Source organism: Leptosomus discolor, chromosome 5 (genome assembly GCF_034619465.1).
Source record: "Leptosomus discolor isolate bLepDis1 chromosome 5, bLepDis1.hap2, whole genome shotgun sequence".
NCBI lineage: Eukaryota > Metazoa > Chordata > Aves > Leptosomiformes > Leptosomidae > Leptosomus > Leptosomus discolor.
In genome coordinates, this window is record NC_141395.1 from 28,918,980 (window position 1) to 28,936,613 (window position 17,634).

Sequence of the window (17,634 nt, forward strand, 5' to 3'; positions counted from 1 at the left end):
ACTGGAGTGCTCTTCCAGCTTTCTCTGCACCTGCCGGGCTCCTGAGTTACACACTAGCTGATTAGTGTTCATCATGCAGGTATAGAACTTAGTCAGTTTAGTTGCTAATGCTTATTTTCTCTTTATGGAATGTTGCTAAAGACTTCTACAGCTTGTTTCACCTGAGGTAATTATTATGCATCACCAAATATATGCACTCATTTGTCTCTTGATCCGTTAATTTGTAATGGGGATTAATCAAGCTCTGTGCATTCAATACTCCTATTTACTGTTGTCCTTGTGCTTTTACTAGGGTGTTTTCGATCATCTAAGTCCTCTTAAGAGTTTTCAGAGAGCATATTGTATATTGAGTTAAACAAGTCACTGCCTGCATTTGAGATTCTTCAGAAGACGGTTGTGATAACTCATTTGCTTTTAATCTTCATAAACTGATTTTGGTGGCCATTGGAAACATTGATGTTTTGAAAGATCTCTGATGCTTTTCAGAGCTATTCAGTTTTCTGAAAAGGCCAGGTCTTGTCTGGCATGTCACAAAACAGTCGATAATATGCCCCTTAGGAGGCTTAGGATTTTTGCTGAATTCTGCAAATTGTCTTGACAGAGGAGTATGGAAGGACAAGTGATAAAGAATATAGATTGGGGCCTACTCAACTGATGCCTGAGCGTCAGTGTGTTGAGCACACAGGGAACAGAGGGAAAGCTGTCCAGAACAAGATATTCCCAAGAACTTTTCTGTACTGGTTGTAATTTTTTTTTTTTGAGATAAAATGAGTTGTCCGAATCTGGATTGAGATTGATGCATTAAGGAGTGACATTGGAAAAAAAACCCCAAACTGACACCCCCACCGCTGCCCCCCCCAACCCCAAACCAAAACCACAACAAAAAAAGCCCAACCAACCAAAAACCAAAGTAAAGAGAAAGGAGCAGTGTCTCTTTAAGTGCAGTGTCACAGTAGAATAATTCTACCAAAATATACATTGCTTGTGCTTCCTGTGTCCTGAGGAGATTTTTAAAAACACTATTTTGCCTGCAAGTGTTGAGATGGGTAGTATGAGGATTTTTTTCCTCAAAATTGTGAATTATAGTCAAGTATTTGAAATACATTCCAATTTCTTTAAACAGTGAACTTAAGAGGAATTCAGAACACATTATTTGGTAAAGCAAAGTTAGTTGGTATTTCTGTGAAAGTCACTGGAATTTCGAAGGTCAAAGAATTTAAATTTTAAGGCAGTGATTTTGATTTCTTGTATGGCTTTTTCTTTAAAAATTAAGAAGTTTTTTCATTTTGACTGGTTTTCAAAGAGTTTTTTCATTGGGAGTAGTAGGCTTATAAAGGAAAATAATGAGTCACTAGAGACCATCTATCTGTCCTACTGGTATCTTAATTTGATTGAATATGAGTAGAAAAGGTTTTATTAATAAAATAATATTAAATAATAAACCTGTCTTTTCCACAAGTAGTAAAACTAGCATGTTAATATCTAATTTGATTCCTTTTACACTGTTATTTCTGGAAGAAAGTATTATTTATAGTTCTGATTTGTGCAGGTATCTTTCTTGTATTTCAAAGACATTAGGACCGTGAAGGACACCAAGTCCTGTTACCTTAAACCTTCATTTAAATAAGCCATGTTAAGTTAGATGATGTTAATAAAGCTAATATTTCAGCCTAATTGTGAGCTACTCCATGCTATGGAAGAAAGAAAACAGCTATTGTCCCTGCTGCTTTCACTAGAATATATTCCTTCCTGTCACCGAGTTTGGTAATCATTACGATCTATAGCACTTAAGCAAAATAGCAGCTAGTCACCTAAGAAAATTATCCAAGCCTTCTTATCAGAGCACCAGCCTGACTGAGGTCAGTGTTCCTTCTCTAACTACAGCCAATAATGGGTATTTCAGAGGGAAGCAGAAAGAAAAGAATACCATGATTAATATCTTACGATTGTGAAGCCTTGTCAGTTGTTAAAGGCTTCACACTTGGCTTGTTTTATATATCCCACTCAAGTAGGAAAACTGTTCCATTTGAAGAAAATCAGTTCAGTGATTTAAGTGGGTAAAATTAGTTGCACCTTGGGTAAATTAAATGAGTGGCAGTGTGGAGGATTTTTAGCTCCTCTATTCAGAAACTAATAAGATGAAGTTTCTTTGCCTGGATTTTCTTAAAGCATTTCACTGTAAAAGTACTGGGAAACTTTTCAGGACTGTATCCCTCAGGAGTCTGAAAATTTTAATTTGACCTTTTGAGAGTTGAACTTTGTTAGAAGAGAGACTTGAAACCTCGGGTCATTGGCACCTTTTTAATGGAATAAATAAAGACAGGACTACTGACAATCATCTTGTGATTTCTGAAGGTGGATTTTTTGTTTATTTGCTAGTGAAGGTGGTGTTCAGAGTAAGGGAAGCCAAGCTAATGCCAGCAGCGTATAAAATTTGGTGGTTTTCATTGCTTCCCTTCATGTTCTGGACTGAAAGATTTTTAAAGTAACAGCAGGGTGTTGATACTCTACAGAAGTCAGGTAGAACTTTGCCACAGCCTTTAACATTGAATCCCTTAGCACCCTATACGTAGAAGCACTGGTTTTGGAAACCTTGGTTTTCTTAGTAAAAATGACTGTGTTAAGGAACAGTAAGCACGAATCTGCTTGGAAGTGGATGTTTAGCTTAATAGCAGTGGAATAATTGGAACTCAAAGGGTAATTTATGCATGGATAATTCATTACGTGTTTTCATTATGTTCTGTTTTGCTGTCTTCCCACTTCTTTTTAGCAGAGGTCAGAGTCAGTTCCTTGGTTTAAGCACTGTAGATGCATAATTAAAGTGTAACTGCAGTGTTTCTTCCTTCTCTGTTTTATTTTTTTTTTTTAACCTGCTGTGTCTTTCATTAGTCTAACACCACAATTGGAACAACTCGATTTAAAGAAAAAAAGCCTGCAAGCTTGTCTGGTTTCTCTTTAAACCTTTAGGCAGTTAATCTCGTGAGAACTAACTAATTTTAGTAGGGGAAAAAAATCTGGATTACAGTAACATCTTTACTATATTAATGCATTTTAGTTAGGAGATGGTGACTGGTTGGTTACTTTTTCAAACCTGAAACTGGAAGATTCTGACGTGATTTCATAGTAAATATTTAAACTTTGTGGATAGTTTGTTCAGTTTTGTGTAGAATGGAGCAGCTGAAATGTATCTGTCTCTTCTGAAAGAGAGTGAGCAGTTTCCTTAACTGGGCCTGGAAAGTTCCTTCTTGACTCTGCATGTTCAGTTGCTTTCTCCTCTCCTTGTAGGGTGCTCTGCATCCCTATTTAGATATTGCTCAGATTTTCATCATTTGAGTGTATTCACACTATTTAACATCTTGAGCTCCAGTTTCTTCTTCAGGGCTTTCAAGACATTGTCATCAGAGCTTTAAGCATCTAGTTTGAAAGAGGGAAGGAAAAATGTGGAAAAAGGGGTAGGAGGTGGGTAGGAAATGTGCTGACAGCTTTAGTTTTAGTTTAGTTTTGACTGCTCTGGAAGCCTCTCTGGAAGAATGGGTACAAATACTTTATTACCATCAGCAACTGTACTGTTTTAGTATGTGAAAGAAGTACATGGACAGAGTCATCACCCTATTTATTTGGAACATGCTTCATCTTTAAAATTCCCTTGAATAAACTTGACATCACATGTAGATCTGTGCTCTCTGCCAAATGTCAGTACCCTTTGTTAATGGATGCTCCCTGGAGCAGCAGCATTTACTGGTGGAGCTGGAGGCGCAAGTTAAGAACGAGCAAGGAAGTACAACTTAACTTCATCTGTGAGCTCTCTGCATCTGAGTGATGTTTCCTTTGCCTTTTGCTTGGCTGTGGTAAATAAAAAAGCCACAAAGTGCATTCAGAATATGAGCTGTGCTTTTCTGTTTGCAAGGGAAACATTGACATCCTGCGCTAAGAGGTTTTTTTCCAGATACAGCAGCTTACTAATCTGTACCTTTTCTTAAAAGCATATGAGGAATTCAATGATCTACTCAAACACTTTTGCTTCGACATGTTGTGGCTGTGTTGAAGACTTAGGTGCAAGTGTCGAGTAAGACTAAAATGACAAAAGAATGTGCCATTGGAATGATAAATACTTGGTCTGTGTTTACTCAGGCAGTAGATTCTTGTGACGTGCACATGATGACAAGTTTTGCCCAGTCACCCATGCAGAAAGCAGCTTTTTCCATGGTAATGACTTCAGTATGTTGCAAAACAATTAATCCACTTCAGGCTGCAGCTACTGCATTCTCCAAGAGAAATCCTGCCAAGATTCTCCTAGCATTTGTAATTGGGGAAGGTCAAAGTGCCTTAGTGAACCAGGTCCTGCTGCAAAACTCTAAAACATTTATTTCCTTTTAAGCATCTGTGTGCTCAGTGGTTGAGATTGATTCTTCAGTATTATTGGATAGTTTGCAGAGAAGCTTTCCGCTAACAGATCTTTTCCCATTGCATAACTGACAGACTGCTAATTCTTGATACAGTTTTTAGGAGAGGGAGCTATAGTATTCAACAGCAAGGGCACTGCCAATCTGAAGATCAGACTGATTCACCACTGAATATGCACTGCTGAATGTACAGCACTCCATTTACATTTTGCTTTCCGTGTTACAAACGGACTGCTGTGCATGCTCACTACACACATGCATACATCTTCGCTCTCTCTTTGATAAGCTGTACTCATCAACATTTTTAATAGTATGCATGGCAAGCCTTCCTGATAAATGTGATAGACTGTAAAGAATCTGGCAGAAATCAATAAACATCAAGCAATGAAGAATTTAAATAGTAAATGATGACAGTTTCTTCAGGTTAAAAATCAATAATACAGTGTTGAATGTGGTCTTGGATGCCCCAGTTGGGTCATGGTAAGCAGGTTTTGTCTCTTCGCTGAGAACTCTGAGACACCTTTAGTGTAGCAAGGGGAAGGGATGTACCAGCATGGATTTGAAGAAGCCCGAGTGCCGTGTTTCTAGTTGGGGCGAACCCTGCAGTTCTAATATATTTCACAGAGATAAATGCTTTTTAAAAGTTCACTTGTTTTGATTGCTGTAAGAATATATCTGTACATATTCCGTAGAAATTGGGTTGCACACTCAGCAAGGACAGTATTTTCTGAGGTAGGAGCTCTGTCTGCTCCTTGGAGAACAGGCAGGTGTTACTAGCAGTGTAGCACACTGAGGCACGCTCTGTACATCACGCACTGATGCTCCCACCCTCTCATCTCCAGCTAGCAGTTGGACTTCAGGTCTTTTATATGGACTTGGTACGCCAGACTTGGTTTTTTCTTTTAGTGCAAAATGCATTTAAGATGTATAGGGGAGATTTGAAATAGGATTATATCACTAGTAGGTTACTAACTTTTGGAATTTAAGTTTTTCCTGTTTTGGGAGTTTGTTTATTTAAAATGTATTGAATATTGCAGAAAATCTATAGATTACCCTCTCTATTGTCAATATCACAGCTGTCAACCAGCAGTGGAAAGCCATTCTGCATTCTCCCACCCCCTTCTTTCAGTTTTTTAACTTGACTCTGTCAAACTGAAGAGTCCCAGCACCTTGATGTCCCTTGTGCCTGTGGAGTTTAGTAATTAGTATTCTTAAAGCTCATCCTGTTTAGGTTATCATTCAGCCATGCCCTATTTCTGAATACTGTCTCCAGTGTAGTGTAAACTGTAAGCCAGTGTCGAATAGTACACTGTGGAATTCAGCTGTTCTTGTGGGCAGATTAAACCTGCTGGAAGATGGGCAGCATGAGTGAATGATGTCAAATTTGTTTGAGTCTCTAATCTTTTGAGGTTCTTAAACAAAAAAAAATAATAAAGCAGAATCCCAGATATCCTGCTTTTTAATTTTTTAACTGATGGGCTTTCATAGGTATAATATAAAAATGTTATGTCCTCAAAGATCTATTAAAGCTGTTTTGAAGGGCAGTTTTGTTCTTGGATGCAACTAAGAATCACATTTGTTTGAGAATGAAAAGTCATTCTGACTCAGATTTTTGATTAAAAATACAATTTTAAAGTACTTTCTTACATATGTATATAGAGTGTGCTCTTATTCTGGATATTTAGGGTTTAGTACATCCATAACTTTTAGGATGTGCCACAATATTTTTGAAAGTAATACACAATATACATGTGGGCTGTTTCTTTTCACAAAGATACCTATTTTTCTTAGTGTGTAGGTTTCATCTTAGATTTAAAAAATAAACTTGTATGTTTTCTTTGGCTTTGAGCCTGCTTATAACTGTAAGTGCATTGATTTAATGTGACAGCTAACCTGTCTGTCGTGATAGCTCTCAAAAAAATTCCTGATCTGTTTTACAGTTGCTTAGGAAGACATCTCTTCCCTGGGGTACTTAAGCAACTCAGGGTTATCTGGGGACAACTGTAACTTATTTAAATTTTCCCTGTACAAATGAAAACCCATTCAATACTACTGATTATTTTCTAGATCTGTAGGATTTGGCTACTTAATTTGCTTATATGTTTTGATTCTGTAGGCGTTCAAAAGACAATAAAGGTAGTCCTTTTTTTTTTTTTTTTTTGTCTGTTAAGAGAATTGGAGGAAGTAGAAGATGGAACTGAAAGAAGAGTTAATTTCCTATGCATGCATTTTTGAGTTTTTTGGTAACCACCCTGATTAGCTTTTCTGACAAGGTTCACTGGAAAAAATGTTTTCTAAAGAAACTTACAGGCAGATTTTGTCAGGATTTCCCTGTTTGATTCATGAAGAGAGGGGAATACAGGAAAAAAAAAATAAATCAGCGAACAGAAATGCCTGTTGATTGTGCCTGTGTTATAAATATAGTAACATGAAAATCTGTTATGTTTGGATCAGTGGTGGTTTGTTGTTCAGGGTCTGTCCATTTCATTTTTATGGGATATAAATTCATTCCAGTATCAGCCTTCTTGGCAGAATGATTTACAAAAAGCCCCAAAACCTCCCCAAAACTCCCAACAAACCAACACCCCGCCACCACCACCTACCCAAACTCCAAAGCCAACAGAAAATGATATAAACTTACTTTCCAGTCTGACTCCATATTTAGCTGACCAAGCTAAGAATTATTGTGTCTAGGGCAAGTTGCTTTTGATTAATTGTTATGCAACTGGATAAAGGTTCATAACAACAACAACAAAAAGTATATTCTTGTGTTATTAGGAAACAGTGCCAGAATTTGTCTAAGATTATTTGCAGTAATTGTCCTCCTTGTGAGAGGGCTTAGCTGTGCCATGTGTTTTTATGTTGTATCTAATCCAATGTAACTGTGTGTTGCCACTTCAAGGGTAGTCACAGATTCCTCTTATACCTGTGCATTTCTGCTAATTCTTGTGTAAATCAAAAGATCATTAAGAGCATGGGTCAGTGAGATCAGTCTTCTGATCCCAGAGGAAGTTGTAGTAGGAAAACTCATTGCGGGGGGGTAGGGCGGGGTGGAGTGGAATAGTCAGCTTGGTCATCTTTGAAATGTGTGCTCTCTACATCTCTTGCGTAGTTTTTGGAGAAAGGTCAGAACTCTTTTTCTCAATGGCAGCCTGCACTTGCATCAGTTAGACTGAATCTTTAACTCATGGCAGTATATAGAGCAGCCATTTGGTTCAGTTTTACGTGTTCTATAAATGCTATAGGATTGGTGTGCAAGCATAGAGCTTCTTATAGCTTGAATGCATTAGGGTGTTCTAAAGTAAATAGAAATATCCAGTAGCTGTCCACTGGCTACTTATCTGAGTTTTATAGTGTTCAGTATAATTTGGGGGGGAGGGGTGGTGGTATATGTGTGTGTGTAGAGATGTAGAAGATGTAGACTAGTATAGAAAGAAGGAGCTAGATTCTGTTAGAATGCAGGCCTTACTCATTGCTCCCTCTCTTTTAAAAAAATATTCTAGCCAATTCGAGTACCCTCTTATTGAAGTTATGATCACCCAGAATAGAGTTAAGGTCACTGTAAGGCTGGCAGTGTAAAATACTCAATAGGAAATGAAACAGCAAAAATCTGTCAGAGGTAATATAGCGTTTTTTGATAACGGTATTTGAGGAAGGAAACTTCCTGATAAAATGAGCTGAGTTGCACTTTTGATTACAATTTATTTTGTTCTATGTCAGTGAGGTTATATGCAACTGAAGACAGAAATAAAGATATTTAAATATGATTTCACTAATTTGCTAATTGGCATGATGTCCTTAATGTGCGATCTTCATGTTTATAATGTGTCCACATGGGGAAATTGACTGAAGCGGCTCATGTGGAGCTTAAATTAAGAACAGGTAGAATAACCTTTTTTTATTCTTTTTTAATGATGAAGTCACTTCTGACTTAAAAGCTTATTCTTTAATATTCTGGTTAATTTCCTTAAGGCTTGACTTAGGAAAATGTCTAGTACTTGGTGTCTTTCCCTTTCAAAGTACACAAATGCTAACGTAAAAAAATTAAGTAATTTGATAGCCATTTAACATTTCGTCATATTTTTATGTATTGGTGATCTCTGAGTCAAATATTTTTTTCTATCCTTTCTGCTATCTGATCAATCAGGAATTTGTTTTTAACATAGAGGATTCTGTGAAGAAGCATGAGATTTATTTCCCTGTGCTCTTTTTTAGTGAAATGACAAAAACAGTGGAGATTTCTGGGGAAGGTGGACCCTTGGGAATACATGTAGTGCCCTTTTTTTCATCCTTGAGTGGAAGGTAAGATATTTTCTGCATTGCTCAAGAAATATATTAATGAAAGGACTTCAGTTGTGGTTCTCTTAAAATATCTACTATTTCACCATAAGGAAAAGAAATGCTTAAAAGAAAATTGGTCTATGACACTGTCTTCCATTACAAAAATATTTACTAGTGTAAGTTATGTATAAGACAATAACCACACCTTTCTTCATATATGTCCTTTTCATTGCCTCTGTTTTTATTGTCTGAATGGTAAACTAGATTCTCTGTAGGAAAATGTAATACTAACTGTGTGAGGGCTAGGGTGTTAGTTGTTTTTTGTGGTGTTGGGTCGGTTTTGTGGGTGTGGGCTTTGGTTTGGTTGTATGGGGTTTTTTCTTCTGGGTTTGTTGTTGTTGCTTGATTTTTCCAGTTGGATTTCATTGCATAGGCCCTTCCTTAGTGACATATTGGACAAGAAAAGTAAAAAAATTTGCATGCCTGGTCATGCCTCATATTTTTCGAGCCACCTTTCAGATTTGGTTGTATAGCATTTCTAAAATGTGCACTATACCATGAACTTTTCTTTGTCTCAATACAATTACTTTAATTATAAATGATTTAACATAGTCTCTTGAGATCACAAAAACCTATTATAGCAGCATGCTCATATTGATGTACTGTAGTTAAGACTGTGTCAGCATTTTCATTATAGCTGTTTTCCAAGCTATGTTAACTCAGATGTGTAAAAAAAAAAAAAAAAATTCTAGGCTGAAATCTTACATACAGAGGCTTAGCCAGAGAGTTAATTTGACACTGGAAGTTCTGAATAAGAGATGGGAAATTGACAGTGCCATAAATGACACTAATTTCTAGTAAAATGGCTGCCTGTAACGCAACGACAGTTATTGCAAAAGGAAAAACTGTCTAATTCTTAAATGTTTCTTTGCTTGTCAACTTCCGTGTAGGACAGAGAATGTGAAGGATTAAATGGCTTTGTAAAGGTCTATGTGTGTCCATGTTTTCTGAGTTTGAAAGTGGACCCAAAAGGGAAAATAGGTGTCTGCCTGATGCCTGGAGAAGTGTTGGCACTGTCTAAAAAAGAAAGCTGGTCTTTGCTGGGAGCTGTAGGTCTGAGTTGTGTCCTTGGCTTTGCAGGCTGCCTGTCTGTCTTAGAAAGGCACTTGTGTTTGTTACCCCATCCTGAAATGCAGACAGTAGTTCTTTGTTGTAGGCATGCCATGAAGGTGGTAGTGTGTACACTGTATTTCAAGATTAATAGGTAAAAAATGTAATGAAATTGCAAATTATTAAAATCAGTAATTTTTGTGACTCTCAACACAGTTCTGTGCTGAAGTATTGCCGTGTTGGATGTAGCTTTTAAAGTCCTCCATGAAGAAGAAGTGCAGTTCCTTGGTCTACATTGTATGCATGTTAATATGTCCTTATTTACAAATGCTTTTGGGGATCCCTTGGGGCAAAGGGGTTTTCTGACAGATGGACTACTTTAGACAGTTGTCTTGAAATTTTTATGACCCTTGGCAGAACCAATACCACTACCTTTGTAAAAGCACTAGACAGACTTAAATTGCTTGCCTCTCTTATTTAATTAAGCCTGAGACTAGTGCATAAATTTTAACTCAAGGTGAGAAAGTACAGAAGAGCAACTTTTATTTCTGTTAATGACAAGATGCAATTTATGGGGGCACGCTGGCCATGACTAACTTGGTCTGTTATTTCAGTTGTAAAGTTATCTTCTAATAAGGTAACACTGGCATTAGCCTAGTACTGCTGCAGAGCAAGATTTTTCTAGAGGTAGTTAAAACATTGTATTAATTTAGAAAATCCTAGTTCATACAGGAACTACAAAACTAATGGAAATAATTTTCCCTACTTTCTTTTGCACTTAGATATCATTAAAAAAGGAAATTAAAATTTAATAGTGCATTAAAATAATGCAAAAAAAAAAGAGGATGTGGAAAAAATTACTTTAATTCAGCAATGAATTTAAGCTGCCACAGTGTACGTAACTCAAGCCACTCGTGCAAGTACTACAGCACATACAGGTTTCGGACAAGTGGGCAATCCAAGCATAACAAGATTAGTGAGCAGCTGATTTAATTTGTCATTTCTTTTGTTTCTCTACTTTTACTGATTTGCATCTTAACATAATTATATTTCATAAGTTCTTAGGATTTAAGTGTATGATTGCCACTGGTGGGCTGTTTGTCATCAACAGGGCTATGGCCCCTCACCACTGCGCCTTTGAATCCTTTAGTGAAGGGTAACACATGTTGCAAGAGAATTTTTATGTGATGGATTAAATAATTTTTTTCTGTTGGATGTTTTGAAGAAGTAATATTCAGTAGGAACCAAGTTTTCACTTAAAATACATTGAGAGGACATAAATATTAATTTTTAAATCTTATTATACATTAAATCTAAAATCAGATGCATGGTGGATATAGTATCATTTGAAGTAGTTAATGGTGTGCTTTGAATCTGTTGAGTGGACTAAATTATCAGGGGCAGTCATGAATCTGAGGAAAAAACCACAAGTTTTCTGTTTTGTGCTTGGAGTGCTGGCACATTGGAAATTGCACATTAATATTTTTATGGAGTATAACCAATCGAAAATGGTCTCTAAAGTTCATCTGTCTATCCATCTGTATGCTGATGGATATGGAAATTTAGTGGATAAAACTTGATTATAAAAGGTCTTCACAAACAAGCCGTTGTCAGTTTTTTGGGGCATTATACTGGTATCATTGGATATATCTACGTTGGGTTGTAGTCTGCAATAGAGACATGCTCTAGGTAGGTCAGGAATAGCCTAGCCCTCCCAGCAGTTAGCTGCACCGGACTTTTGCACCGCCTGCACTTGTTTATTTAACACATTATCAGAAGTTTCTGTGCTGTGCCTCAGTTTTCAATTTGCACATAAGGGTAACAAACAACTTAGGTTTTGATGTTCTGCTGCTCTCCCGATGTGAATAAGTAAACAAGGGGCTTTAGCAACTGAAAAGTTTCAGAGTCTCCTCAGGTGTAGAAATAGTGGTTATTATTTTACCTTATTCTAGTGCCTGTTTAGTTTATTATAGTCGAGTTAGAAAATTACTTTTAATCTGTTTGTGCTTTTCTTTGGAGCAAGTAATCTTACTTAGTGGCAGAAAAATATTGCATAATCTACATTCAAATTTTTAACTGGATGGGGAGATCTAAGTGTTTTCCTCTTTTCTCCAAGTATGACCTACAGGACTTAATGCTTCCTGAAGTTCTAGCAAGTAGTATAGCATTACTGTCTGGCAATTTTGCTTGATGTTTCTTGCAATCACCTCCCTTTTAGTTAGAGAGAGAGCTGGAAGTCCTTTCTCTAGGTTAAACGCTTCATAATGGTCTACTCTGTCTCATCTCAACATAAATGTCTAAAGGATGGGTGTCAAGAGGATGGGGCCAGGCTCTTCTCAGTGGTGCCCAGCGACAGGACAAGGAACAACGGGCACAAGCTGGAACACAGGAAGTTCTGCCTCAACGTGAGGAAAAACTTCTTTGCTCTGAGGGTGGCAGAGCACTGGAACAGGCTGCCCAGGGAGGCTGTGGAGTCTCCTTCTCTGGAGATACTCAAAACCCTCCTGGATGTGTTTCTGTCACCTGCTGTAGGCTGACCTGCTTTGGTGGGGGAGTTGGACCAGATGATCTCCAGAGGTCCCTTCCAACTCCTACCATTCTGTGATTCTGTGATACACAGGAGAGATTAATACCTGGTTTTAGTTGCTGTAAATTCATACCAGCAGAATAAGGATCATTTTCACTTTTTTTTTTTTTGCCTTTTAGGATGCTAGGACTCTTCATCCGTGGCATTGAAGAAAATAGCAGATCTAGGCGTGATGGGCTTTTCCATGAAAATGAATGCATTGTGAAGATTAACCATATGGACCTTACAGATAAAACCTTTGCACAGTAAGTGCTGGTTTACTGCTACCTTTAACTAGATAGGATTTTATACAATGCTGTGTTTATAGATTCATGCAAAGAGATTAATATTTATTTTGGATCAAATGCCTGTGAAACTGATACCTGGCAGAAACTTCATAATTTTTTTTCTGAAACCTCCAAGTAAGGTGAAATTTTAGGAGGGGAATGTTCTTGTAGTCTTAGTGAACCTATTGTGCTTACTTAATTTAAATAGCATTAAGTTTTTTAATGATTATCTTCATTTTTTAATTCTTCTAGGATTTTTTCCATATTTTATTTGTAATTTTTTCCTCATAAGACTCATTCAGAATGAGTCAACATTGCAGCATTGTTTTTAATGTGCTTTTGCAAATGAATTAAGATTAAATTTTTTGGTGCTGCACCTTTTTGAGCATTTACTTTTAAAAAAGTACTAGTACTATCAAACTATGGTTAGTTGAGATAAATGGTTAAGTCTTACCTCTATGACTTTTATGAAAAATCTGTTGACATTTATTATCTGTCTCAGATTATGTAACAGGTTGCTTTTATTTGCTGTGAATTAATGTGACATTGTTGCACAAAAGAATAGCCTCTCAAATTTCACAGATATTTGCTGTAGTAATTAAAAAGTAATTTGTTTTTACTTTTAATCCATATGTTTAGACAGGTAAGTGATTGTTTATGTTATAACAAAAACCTATTGAGATCTTGAGGGAGTCGAGGATTAACTTTCTAAACAGTAAGCCAAATGTTCAAGGTTTCTAGTCTAAAATCAGATACATAGTTTTGCTGTTATGAATAAATATTTGCAAAATAAGTTTTCATAAAACCAGCATAGTTCTGTAGTGTAGGTATCACCTTGTTTCTCAGGCTGTGTTTTTTTGCCTCCTGATAGATTTTTGAGTTACTGCTTTCTGCGTATTCGGTGGTAAATGTGTTCTGCTGTCATACAGGATGTGCCATTTTCTTCCACCCAGGGAAAATTCCTATGTAAGATATCAACTTTATCAGAACATGTGTTGGTATTCTATTAAAATGTTCATTGCCTCATGTGTGCAGTTTTGTAGTGAAGATGTATCCTTCTCAAGTAAGATTTTCCCTGAATCAAAACCTCTCTTTTCAAAATTGTATGTGAACTTCTCTGTACAAATTTGTTGTCTCCTTTGTGTTCTCTTCAGAATGTAACTAGATCTCCAGAGGCTTTAAGCCCATGAGATGTATGTGGCATGGAGGACTACGCGTTCTTCTGTAAGGTTACTAGATTTTGGGACAGTTAGAAATATTGCAGTAAACTTTACAGTTCTCCATCAGGCTTTCCTTCAAAATGAGAAATGCAGGACACACTGCTTTCTCCAAGTTTGTGTAAAGTTTTGGGAGCTGGAAGAGACATTTACAAAGACAATTGTCAGTTTAGAGAGGCCAGCCTTGTTAGATGTTCTCTGTCATTGGGAGAGTGAGAGAAGTGACTAAAAGTGATTCAGAGCAGAGTGAGGTTTAGATGGTCTAAAACACCTTATGTTACAATAACAAGTAGTGTGGTTGCAGTGGCATTTGATCTGAGGAGAAAAACTCTGGGCAGTGAGGACTCAACGTCCATTTGGGGACTGGGGGGAGTATTTTGGACAAGCTCCGGCCTGGTCCCATGTCCTCTTATCTTGTTCTGCTGCATTGCCTTCCAGAGTAGCCTTCTGCATCATCTCTTCCCTGGCTGTGGAGAATGGCTAAAAAAACCAGCTTTCCAGGTTGAAACTAATCTCAGTGAATATGCCTTTTAGTTTTTAACTGGCTTGACTTAACTGCACTAACCCAACAGTAGCCCAGGTTACAGAAATGCGGTAATTGTAATGGATGTGACGAAGTATTGTCCCAATGACTATTGACCCAGAAATAGTAATCTGAATCTCCTTTGAGAAGAAAGTCTGTTTGCTAGTTTCAAATTGACATTTCTTGATAACCCTTGTAAAAGCTGTTTTAACACTTAGCAGAGACTGTTACATACTGTCTTTTTCCATTTTCAGCAGAGACTCTCTAGTATTGCTTCTGATGATTTCTGCTTCTGCAGCTGTAATAGCAGCAGCCTACTTTCTGTATTCCCATGTTTATAATAGTTTTATATATTGGGACTGTTGGTCTGCTTTTTCATTTGCTGTTAATCTATTCAATTATATTCTGTTGTGTTGCAGAGTTTCTAGCACCTCTTTTAATTGACTCCCTTATTTCTTTAAAGTATGCATTTGGGGTCTCAAGAAATGTAAATTTCTCCATCCATTATATTTTCTCTTTGAAGTGCAGCCAGTTATTTTGCCCCTGAAGACTGCATTTAGGCTTTCCCACAGGATGTCTTGCGTTATTTCCACTATTTTTTGTTTGAAGGAGATCTTATATTTTCTGTTTCATTTATTTGAAATATTCATCTTCTGAAACAGAATTATTAAATTACCTTGTAACATATGACTAAGTGGCTACTTGCAAGACTGAAGATGGGGTGTGAAAGAAACACGATTAAGACTTTACATCCTTATGCTGGGAGCATGCCATGGTTTCTGTGATCGGGAGGAGGTCGGTCCTAGGTGAGCAGGTAACCTATAATCCCTGCAGACTCACTGGGACAGTGCTGTTACAGTTCTGAAACCTAACCCTTGAGAGTGGTGCTGGAAGAATACCTTCCTGCAACACACTCTCTGCGGTTTCTTTTCCAAGTTTGAGGTTTCCTTTCTGGCGGTGTCTCCTGTCAATGAATGTGGTTATTCTGAGTCTTGGTGCACATACATTTGGTGTAGCCAAGATGGTTCTTTCCCACAGCACTATCCATTGGGACTGTCCCCTGACTTCAGTGTCTTCATACCGCAAAAAACCCCTCTTGATACAGCCCCTCCCTTCCACTACCTACAACTGGAAGGGGGAGGTACTGTGTGGCTATGTTGATCTGGGAAAGCAGTAGATACGTATTCAAGATGTTAACATTTATGGTGGCTTGCTTTCTGTATCAATGTGAAAAACTGTTTATTTTGGAAGTACTTTCAACATTGACTTCTGTTGCATAACTGAGTGTAAATCCAAAGCCCAGTCTTCAGTGAAATACTGACTTTGCCTGACTGACAAACACACTACAGAAAGGTAGGAGATATGTAAATTGTTCTCGAAAGGACCCTATGATATATTTAAAAATTAATGTGGCCATTACTTCCCCACTTGACCTGATTCTGCTGAGCAGAAGTCCTTGATTTTTTTATTCTCAAAACGTGCTTCAGCTACTACTTCTGTTTGTTCTTGAGTTGTCTTCTGCAATGTGAAAGAAAATCAGTCTACTTCGTCAGAAGGTAGGCGAGGAAAGCATAGAAAGAGAGAAGCCTCCTTTGTTCCTTTAGAGTCCAAGGTTTGTAAAATGTCTTGATTGACCAAATCCACAGGTTATTCAAAACCTAGGGGAAGGCTTTATGGATGGTTGCTTTGGCTAACTTGTCTTAATTGCCTTGCAATGCATTGGGAACCCAGACACTGGTGTTAATGTGTTATCAGTTCAAGGGGGGTAGTTTCGTTAAATGCTCGTTACACAGTTTCTGGTGTTGCAGGTGAGCACGTCTATAAAGACATTGATTAAGTAAAATCCACATATCCACCTTAGCAAGAGGTTACTGCTTGAAAGATGTGAGTAATATCTACCTATTTATTTATCCATTTATGTAGAAAGAAACAAATAGTGCACCTTTTCAGTCACCAGTTTTCTTTCTGGTGTCTATATATCCCATACTGTCATCGTTTTCTGTTGCACCATTTGCGGTCACAGTATTTCTTCTGAAGATGTCCATATATCCCATACCCTCATCCTTTTTTATTGCTGTGGAATCAGCTAGCAGTTGCATTAAGGAAGGTGAAGGAATCTGAGGGGCAGTTAGTTAGAGAAAATGGAGTCTCAAGCTTGCTCAGCGTACATGTATCTACCAGAGCAATTGGTCATATGTGCTCAGTGTACTTCTATGCCAACAAGAAAATACGTAACAAACAAACACTTGAAAAAAGTAACAAACTATAACTTAAGGAGTCTTTTGGTGAGCTTTTGCTATCAGAGCTTCCATCCCTGATACTCTGCATGAAAAATTGTCTTCACTAGTTTATTGTGGCTGATGTTTTCCTAGCAGCCTAGGAATCCTGACAGATGTGCTGTTCCTACTTGAAATGTAAGGAAATACTGTAGTTTATAAATCCTCTTTCATGCATACTTTTTAGCAAAGGGACCCTGTAGATGTGAAAGTAAGGTTACTTCTTCATGTTTAAGATAAGTTTTTGTCTTATTCTCTGTAAACAACTTCAAATTTTGCCCAAATTTTCCAGTTTCTTATGTGAATTTTCGTGCCTGTCTTTCAAAGGGCTCAGGACATCTTCCGTCAGGCAATGAAATTTCAAAGTGTCACCTTGGAAGTCCTTCCTCCATATAATCGAGAACAGTATGAGAAGTCTGCTATTGCTCCTCTTTGTTTTCTGGATAATGAAGAAGGAGTTCCAAAAACAAAGATTCCACCTCCTGTTCATCCAAAACCTACTCTGAAAACAATTAATCTTTCTGGAGCCAGTGGCTTGGAGGCAGGTGTACAGGCAACACTACAAGCTAAGAGCCCCAACCTCCCACGTCTGGGTAGAAAGTCATCTTCTCCCTCACTATCTCCCCTTATGGGCTTTGGTAATAAAAAAAATGCAAAGAAAATAAAGATAGACCTAAAAAAAGGTAAGACTTTGGAGGTGATATGCTTAATTCTTTATCATGTTCTCTATAGTGATACCTTAACTAAACTAGTGATGTTAAAAGTACAAGAAGTTATTTATGGTTTTAAAATTCCCAAACTTCCAAAAGGTAAAAGAATGTTAACTGTAACGTTCTTAGCAGCCAACTTGCTCATAGATTTTGGATACATGTTATCCAGACTTATTGATTTTTAAAACACCTCATTACTGATGATGTGGAAGGTATTTCATTAGCAAGATACGATATTAAGAGATGCTTCAGCCTTTTCAC

General features: G+C 37.4%; 1 protein-coding gene across 3 annotated transcripts in view; it reads left to right on the top strand.

The window, feature by feature from the left end:
• PARD3B (par-3 family cell polarity regulator beta) overlaps positions 1-17,634 on the top strand; it is a 422,752-nt gene that overhangs the window by 185,293 nt on the left and 219,825 nt on the right. For all 3 annotated transcript variants that reach the window (XM_086465416.1, XM_086465413.1, XM_086465414.1), the window contains exons 6-8: positions 8,619-8,705; positions 12,501-12,626; positions 16,991-17,346. In XM_086465416.1, coding sequence (XP_086321542.1) covers positions 8,619-8,705; positions 12,501-12,626; positions 16,991-17,346 — 569 coding nt within the window. The remainder of the gene's footprint in view (positions 1-8,618; positions 8,706-12,500; positions 12,627-16,990; positions 17,347-17,634) is intronic.